At 54.7% G+C, this 9,536-nt stretch overlaps 1 protein-coding gene across 1 annotated transcript in view; it reads right to left on the bottom strand.

Moving 5' to 3' along the window:
• Positions 1 to 550: 550 nt before the first annotated feature.
• The window catches only part of LOC107307187 (death domain-associated protein 6-like), a gene marked incomplete at its 5' end in the record, with an annotated part of 11,545 nt that continues 2,559 nt past the window's right edge, over positions 551 to 9,536 (bottom strand). The window contains 4 exons of the mRNA XM_015850656.2: positions 551 to 740; positions 5,007 to 5,430; positions 7,687 to 7,939; positions 9,032 to 9,186. Of these exons, the coding sequence (XP_015706142.2) occupies positions 551 to 740; positions 5,007 to 5,430; positions 7,687 to 7,939; positions 9,032 to 9,186 (1,022 nt within the window). The remainder of the gene's footprint in view (positions 741 to 5,006; positions 5,431 to 7,686; positions 7,940 to 9,031; positions 9,187 to 9,536) is intronic.

Here is a 9,536-nt window from a genome sequence, read left to right as displayed (position 1 = left end):
GGTATTAGGGGGGGAAGAGTGTGTGGGGAAGGGTATAGGGGATATAGGGCGAGTGGGGGGTGTATGGGGTCTATAGGGGTGTATGGGATTCTATTAGGGGATGTATGTTTATTAGGGCGACTTGTGGGGGGTGTTTTGGTGGGCGATAGAGGGTGGGTGTATGGGATCTGTAGGGGGTATATGGATCCATAGGGGGCTGTGGGGGGTTGTCTGGGGGTCTATAGGGGTGTATGGGATCTATAGGGGATTGTATTGGGGCCTATAGGGGTGTCTGGGGGTCTATAGGGGTGTATGGGAGCTTATAGGGGTTATATGGGATCATAGGGGCTGTTGGGGGGTGTCTGGGGTCTATAGGGGGGGTCTGGGGTCTATAGGGGGTGTCTGGGGGGTCTATAGGTGTAGGTCTAATAAGGGGTGTATGGGGGCCTATAGGGTGTATGGGGTCGTATAGGAGCTCTGGGGGGTATTTGGGTGTCTATAGGGGTGTATGGGAGCTATAGGATGTTATTGGGCCTATAGGGGGTGTATGGGTCTATAGGGGGATATGGATCTAGTATCCCCCCCTAACCTTGCATGCCTTTTTGGGTGGGGGTCTCCTGGGGCTCCCCTGGGAGCTGCTGACCAGATCCCGGCCGGGTGAATCAGCCCTTGTTGAATCGGGGAGGGGGCTCAACCGGGACCCCCCCCCCCCACCATCACCTTCATCCTCAGAGCCCACGCTGTGCAGCTCCAGGCAGGGGCTGTAATGGGGGGGGGCAATGTTAGAACCCTATTAGGGACCCCATTAGAAACCCCATTAGAGACCCTATTAGGGACCCCATTAGAAACACCATTACAGACCCTATTAGGGACCCCATTAGGGACCCCATTAAGGACCACAATAGAGACCCCATTAGGGACCCCATTACAGACCCGATTAGGGACCCCAATAGAGACCCCATTAGAAACCCCATTAAGGACCACAATAGAGACCCTATTAGGGACCCCAATAAGGACCCCAATAGAGACCCTATTAGGGGCCTCAATAGAGACCCCATTAGGGACCACAATAGAGACCCTATTAGGAGCCTCAATAGAGACCCCATTAGAGACCCCAATAAGGACCCCATAAGAAACCCTATAAGAAACCCTATTAAGGACCCCAATAGAGACCCCATTAGAGACCCTATTAGGGACCCCAATAGGGACCCCATTAGAAACCCCATTAAGGACCACAATAGAGACCCCATTAGGGACCCCAATAGAGACCCCATTAGAAACCCCATTAAGGACCACAATAGAGACCCTATTAGGGACCCCAATAAGGACCCCAATAGAGACCCCATTAGGGACCCCATTATGGACCCCATTAGAGACCCTATTAAGGACCCCAATAGGGACCCCATTAGAAACCCCAATAAGGACCCCATAAGAAACCCTATAAGAAACCCTATTAAGGACCCCAATAGAGACCCCATTAGGGACCCCATTGTGGACCCCATTAGAGACCCTATTAGGGACCCCAATAGGGACCCCATTAGAAACCCCATTAAGGACCCCAATAGAGACCCTATTAGGGACCTCAATAGAGACCCCATTAGAAACCCCAATAAGGACCCCATAAGAAACCCTATAAGAAACCCCATTAAGGACCCCAATAGAGACTCCATTAGGGACCTCAATAGAGACCCCATTAGGGACCTCAATAGAGACCCCAATAAGGACCCCATAAGAAACCCCATTAAGGACCCCAATTGAGACCCCAATAGAGACCCCATTAGGGACCTCAATAGAGACCCTATTAGAGACCCCAATAAGGACCCCATAAGAAACCCCATTAGGGACCCCAATAAAGACCCCATTATAGACCCTATTAGGGACCCCAATAGAGACCCTATTAAGGACCCCCATAGGGACCCCATTGGGTATGTCGTTAGGAACCCCAATAGAGACCCTATTAGGGACCCCAATAGGGATCCCATTAAGGACCCCACTAGGGACCCCAATAGAGACCCCAATAGGGACCACATTAGGGACCCCAATAGAGACCCCATTAGATAGATCAATAGGGACCCCATTAAGGAACCTATTAAGGAGCCCTTTAGGATCCCCATTAAGGACCCCCATAGAGACCCCATTAGGGACCCCAATATGGAATAGGGACCCCATTAGGGACCCCAATAGAGACCCCATTAGGAACCCCAATATGGAATAGGCACCCCATTAAGGACCCCAACAGAGACCCCATTAGGGACCCCAATAGGGACCCCATTAAGGACCCCCATGAGGACCCCATTAGGGACTTCAATAGAGACCCCATTAGGGACCCCATTAAGGACCCCAATAGAGACCCCATTATGGACCTCAATAGAGACCCCATTAGGGACCCCAATTAAGAACCCCCATAGGGACCCCATTAAGGACCCCAATAGGGAATAGGGACCCCATTAGGGACCCCAATAGGGACCCCATTAGATACCCCATTAAGAACCCCATTAGATAGATCAATAGGGACCCCATTAAGGATCCCATTAAAGACCCATTAGGAGCCCCATTAAGGACCCCATAGAGACCCTATTAGGGACCCCAATAGGGACCCCATTAGAGACCCCAATAAGGACCCCAATAGGGATCCCAATAGAGACCCCATTAAGGACCCCAATAGGTGACACCCATAGAGGACCCCAAATAAGGGACCCCAATAGGGATCCAATAGAGAACCCCATCTTAAGGGGACCCCAATAGGGAATTCCCAATAGAGACCCCCATTAAGGACCCCAATAGGGACTTCAATAGGGACCCCATTAAGGATCCATAAGGGAACCCCATTAACAGACCCCGAATGGAAGACCCCATTAAAGAGACCCCATAGGAGCCCATAAGGACCCCCATTCAAGGACCCCATTAGAGACCTTTAGGGACCATCAAGAACCCCTAAGGGACCCCATTGAGAAACCCCATTAGTACCTAATTAAGACCCCATTAGGACCCCATTTAGGAACCCCTAATGGGACCCCAATAGAGATCTATAGGGACCCCAATAGGAACCCCATTAAGAACTCCAATAGGGACCCCATTAGGGACCCATTAAGGACCCAACTAGAAACCCCATTGGGGACCCCATTGACCCCAGAACCCGCCCCGCATAACCCCATAACCCCCATAACCCCACTAACCGCCCCCATAACCATTTACCTGCCACCATCTAAACCCAAGCCCCCCCCCATATGCACTCCATTTAACCCATTGACCCATAACGCCCCATAACCCATACCTCCCCCATTTGACCCCCAAGCCCCCCCCCATTGACCCATAGCCCCCCCCCATAAACCCCATTACCTGGCCCCCAAACCCCCATAACAATCCCCCATAAAACCCCCATAACCTTCATAAGCCGCCCATACCCAATACCTGCCCCACATTGGACCCCATTAATGCTTTCCCATTAAACCCTATAGCAGCCCCATTGACCCAGTTAACCATTAACCACCCCCATAACCCCATACTGTCTCCCATTAACCCCATAAACCTGGCCCCATTGACCCATTAACCCCATTAACCCCATTAAAGCCCCTCCCCCATTTGAACCCAATTAACCCATATGACCCCATAATCCCCCACAACTCCATAACCCCATTACCTGCCGCCCATTGACCCCATAGCCCAGTAACAACCCCTAACCCCCATAAACCTGCCCCACGTGACCCATAACACCATACAACAACCCATACACCCCATAATCCTGCCCCACTGACCCCAATACAGCCCATTAATGGACCCACTGACCCATACCTGCCCATTGACCCCACAGCCCTCCCCCATTGACCAACATTTAACCCGCAATAACCCCATTACCCCATTACCTGCCCCCATTGACCCCATAGCAGCCCCCTAACCCCATAACTGCCCCATAACTTCCCATAACCTGCACCCCATTAACCCCATAACCCTATAACCCGCATAACCCCATAACCCGTCCCATAACCCATGTACCTTGCCCCATGAACCCATTAACCCCATAATCCCCTATAACCCCCCTATTAACCCCATAAAACCTTGCCCCGCATTGACCCCATAACCCCCATAAACCCCATTTACCTGCCCCAGTAACCCCATTACCTGCCCCATAACCCCATTACCTGCCCCATAACCCCATAACCCCATAACCCGCCCCATAACCCCATTACCTGCCCCTAACCCCATATGAACCCCCATAGCAGCCCCCTAACCCCATAACTGCCCATACCCCACATTAACTGCCCAAACCCCATGGAACCCCAAACCCCCCTATAAACCCCATTACCTGCCCCCATTTGACCCCATAGCAGCCCCACCACAATAACTGCCCATAACCCAGTTAGACCCCAATAACCCCATAACCGCCCCATAACCCCCATAACTGCCCCCACCATTAACCCCATAACACCCCCCATAACCCCATAACCTGGCCCCTAACCCCATAACTTTCGCCCCCATAACCCCATAACCCCATGAACCGCCCATAAACCCCATAACCCCTTAACCCCTTAACCTGCCCCAGTAACCCATAACCATGCCCCATTAACCACATACCCCATACCCCATAACCCGCCCCATTCAACCCCTAACCCATAACCCCATTAAACTGCCCCATAACCCATAACCTGCCCCATAACCCAAACCCCATAACCCCATTACCCGCACCATAACCCATAACCCCATGAGACCCCCATAAGCCCCACTAACCCAACCCCAATAACCCATAACCCCATAACCCCATTAACCCCATAACCCATAACCCATAACCCGCCCATAAACCGATAACCCATTAGTACCCCCTGAAACCCCATAACCCCCCATAAACGCCCATAACCCATAACCCCATTAACTTGCCCCAGTTAACCCCACGTAACCGCATAACCCCTGAACCCATAACCCCATAACCCCATAACCCGCCCCATAACCCCATAACCCCATAGCCTGCCCTATAACCCCATAACTCCATAACCCCATAACCCCATAACCCCATAACCCCATAACCCCGTTACCTTCCCGCTATGGGGTCCGTGCGGCTCCTTTTGGGGTGAGGCGACACGTTCCCATTGACGCTGGTGGAACTGATGGGTCCCCCATCCCCCCCCCGCCCCCCATCCCGCCCCCCATTTTCTATGGGGCTGGGGCTCTCGCGACCCCTTTTTAACGGGGTTTGGGGTCGAGTCCATTGCGGCTCCGACCCTATAGGGCAGCCGGCTTCGTCCCCTTCCTTTTTAGGGCTAAAAGTCCTGGATTTGGGGTTTTCTATGGGGCCGGATGGTTGTGGGGAGGTGGGGGCGGCTTTTGGGGTGGCCTCCGAGGGTCCGGGCGATGCCGGGGGGGTCTCGTTGTTGTCCAATGGCAGCGCCTGGATCTCCAGCACAAACAGCTCGGCAGCCTTCGGCCTCGGAGCCTCCTCTTCATCATGGGGGGGTGGGGCTGAATAGGGGAAATAGAGGGGGGATAAAGGGGGCATGAGACCCCCACACATAGACAGACACACACCCATAGACAGACCCCAACCCTATAACCAACAGACCCCAACCATAGACAGACCCCAACCCATAGACAGACCCCAACCCTATAACAGACCCCAACCCATAGACAGACCCCAACCCTATAACCAACAGACCCCAACCCATAGACAGACCCCAACCCATAGACAGACCCCAACCCATAGACAGACCCCAACCCTATAACCAACAGACCCCAACCCATAGACAGACCCCAACCCATAGACAGACCCCAACCCATATACAGACCCCAACCCTATAACCAACAGACCCCAACCCACAGACAGACCCCAACCCTATAACCAACAGACCCCAACCCATAGACAGACCCCGACCCATAGACAGACCCCAACCCACAGACAGACCCCCACCCTATAACCAACAGACCCCAACCCATAGACAGACCCCAACCCATAGACAGACCCCGACCCATAGACAGACCCCCACCCTATAACCAACAGACCCCCACCCATAGACAGACCCCAACCACATACAGACCCCAACCCATAGACAGTCCCTCACCCATAGACAGACCCCAACCCATAGACAGACCCCCACCCTATAACCAACAGACCCCAACCCACATACAGACCCCAACCCATAGACAGACCCCAACCCATAGACAGACCCCAACCCTATAACAGACCCCAACCCATAGACAGACCCCCACCCATAGACAGACCCCAACCCACAGACAGACCCCAACCCTATAACCAACAGACCCCAACCCATAGACAGACCCCCACCCTATAACCAACAGACCCCCACCCATATACAGACTCCCACCCTATAACCAACAGACCCCCAGCACAACCCAAGTTGTGGCTGCTTCCTCTTCCTCCTCCTCCTCCTCTCCCTCCCCCTTTTCCTCCCCCTCATCCTCCTCTTCTTCTTCCTCCCTCTCTTCCTCCTCCTCTTCCTCTTCTTCTTCCTCCCCTTCTTCCTTTTCCTATTTCTCCTCCTCTTCGTCTTTTTCCTCTTCGTCTTTTTCCTCTTCGTCTTTTTCCTCTTCGTCTTTTTCCTCTTCGTCTTTTTCCTCTCTTCCTCCTCCCCCTCTTCCTCTTTCTCCCCCTTTCTCTCCCTCTTCCTCCTCTCCCTCCTCCTCTTCCTCTTCTTCCTCCTCCTCCTCCTCCTCCTCTTCGTCTTCCTCCCCCTCTTCCTCCTCTTCATCCTCCTTCTCTTCCTCTTCCCCTTCCTCCTCTTCTTCTTCCTCTCTCTCCCCCTCTTCCTCTTCATCTTCCTCAGCCTCTTCCTCCTCCTCATCCTCCTTCTCTTCCTCCTCTTCCTCTTCCTCCTCTTCATCCTCCTTCTCTTCTTCCTCTTCTTCCTCACCCTCTTCCTCTTCCTCCCCTTCTTCTTCCTCTCTCTCCCCCTCTTCCTCTTCTTCCTCCTCCTCTTCCTCTTTCTCCTTCCCTTCCTCCTCTTCCTCCTCTTCATCCTCCTTCTCTTTCTCCTCTTCTTCCTCACCCTCTTCCTCCCCTTCTTCCTCTCTCTCCCCCTCTTCCTCTTCCTCCTCCCCTTCCTCCTCCTCCTCTTCCTTTTCCTCCTCTTCCTCCCCTTCTTCCTCTTCTTCCTCTTCCTCTTTCTCCTCTTCCTCTTCCTCCTCTTCCTCCCCCTTTCTCTCCCTCTTCCTCCTCTTCTTCTTCCTCTCTCTCCCCCTCTTCCTCTTCCTCCTCCTCTTCTTCCTCCTCCCCTTCTTCCTCCTCCTCTTCATCTTCCTCCTTCTCTTCCTCGTCCTCCTTCTACTCCTCCTCCCCCTCTTCCTCTTTTTCCTCCTCCCCCTCTTCCTCCTCCTCTTCCTCTTCCTCCTCCCCCTCCTCCTCTTCCTTCCTCCTCCTCTTCCTTGTTTTCCTCTTCTTCTCCCTCTTCTTCATTTCCTCCCTCCCCCTCTTCCTTGTTTTCATCTTCTTCACCCTCTTCTTCATTTCCTCCCTCCTCCTCTTCCTTGTTTTCATCTTCCTCTTCCTCCTCTTCCTCCCCCTTTCTCTCCCCTTTCCTCCTCTTCCTCTTCCTCCCCCTCTTCCTCTTCCCCTTCCTCCCCCTTTTCCTCTTCCTCTCCCTCTTCCTCCTCCTTTTCCTCTTCTTCCTCCCCCTCTTACTCCTCCCCTTCCTACCCCTCTTCCTCTTCCTCCTCTTCCTCTTCCTCTTCCTCCTCCTCTTCCTCCCCCCCCCCTACACCCACCCTGAGCCGTGTCTTCGCTCTCAGCCTTCACTTCACTCTTGGTCTCTTCCTCTTCCTCTTCCTCCTCTTTTCCCTGTGCTCCATCGGACTCGTTCTCTTCTTCCTCCTCTTCTTCCTCCTCCTCCTCCTCTTCTTCTTCCTCATCTTCCTCTTCTTCCTCCTCCTCCGACTCCTCCTTCTCGGATTCCTCTTCCTCTTCTTCCTCTTCTTCTTCCTCTTCCTCGCGGCTCCTCCTGGTGCTGCCTCGGAGGCTCTGTGGGGTGGGAAGCTGCCATCGTCCCCCTCCGCTCTTCAGCCCCATGGCCAGCCCCATAGCCAACCCCATACCCAACCCCATAGCCAACCCTATGGCCAACCCCATTGCCAACCCTATGGCCAACCCCATGGCCAATCCCATTGCCAACCCTATGGCCAACCCCATGGCCAACCCCATTGCCAACTCTATGGCCAACCCCATTGCCAACCCCATTGCCAACCCTATGGCCAACCCCATGGCCAATCCCACTGCCAAACCTATGGCCAGCCCCATGGCCAACCCCAAGGCCAACCCCACAGCCAACCCCATGGCCAACCCCATAGCCAACCCCATCCCAATCCCATGGCCAACCCCACCCCTACCCCATGGCCAACCCCATGCCAACCACATCCCTTCCTATCCCCAACCCCAACTGCCAACCCCAGGGCCAACCCCATCCCTACCCCATAGCCAACCCCACAGCTAACCCCATAGCCAACCCCAGGGCCAACCCCATCCCAATCCCAGCCCCAGGGCCATGGCCAATCCCAAGGCCAACCACACCCATACCCCATGGCCATCCCTATGGTCAACCCCATGGCCATCCCTATGGTCAACCCCATGGCCATCCCTACGGTCAACCCCATGGCCAACCCCATGGCCAACCCCATAGCCAACCCCATCCCAATCCCATCCCCAACCCCATGGCCAAACCCAAGGCCAACCACACCCATACCCCATGGCCAACCCCATGGCCAACCCCTTATCCAACCCCATGGCCAACCCCATCCCTACCCCATAGCCAACCCCAGGGCCAACCCCATCCCTACCCCATAGCCAATCCTATGGTCAACCCCATGGCCCACCCCATCCCAATCCCATCCCCCTCATTCCCAACCCCATCCCAACCCCACGGCCAAACCCATCCCTACCCCATAGCCAACCCCAGGGTCAAACCTATAGCCAACCCTATGGTCAACCCCATGGCCAACCCCATCCCAACCCCATGGCCACCCCCATGTCGCTGTCCATGGTGCTGAAGCCCACGTCGCTGTCCATGGTGCTGAAGCCCACGCCGCTGTCCGTGGTGCTGAACCCCCCATTCCTTACCCTGGCCGCCCTGTTCCTGTCCCTGTCGCTGTGCTCCCCGACGTCCTGCAGCTGCGCGTAGCGTTGGATCACGGCGTCCAACCGACTCAGCGCCACCGTGCGGTTACGGCGCAAACGTTTGGCCAGCGCCGGGTCCAGCAGGGCAGGGTCTGAGCCTGGGGGGGGCAGGGGGGGTCAGCCCCATAACCACCCCATAGCCACCCCATAGCCACCCCATATCAGACCCATAACCACCCCATAGCCACCCCATAACCACCCCATAACCACCCCATAACCACCCCATAACCACCCCATATCAGCCCCATAACCACCCCATAGCCACCCCATAACCACCCCATATCAACCCCATAACCACCCCATAACCACCCCATATCAACCCCATAACCACCCCATAACCACCCCATATCAACCCCATATTAACCCCATAGCCACCCCATAACCACCCCATAACCACCCCATATCCACCCCATAACCACCCCATAACCACCCCATATCAACCCCATAA

Source organism: Coturnix japonica, unplaced genomic scaffold (assembly GCF_001577835.2).
Source record: "Coturnix japonica isolate 7356 unplaced genomic scaffold, Coturnix japonica 2.1 chrUnrandom503, whole genome shotgun sequence".
NCBI classification, from domain to species: Eukaryota; Metazoa; Chordata; class Aves; order Galliformes; family Phasianidae; genus Coturnix; species Coturnix japonica.
This window is presented reverse-complemented; position numbering and strand designations above follow the sequence as displayed.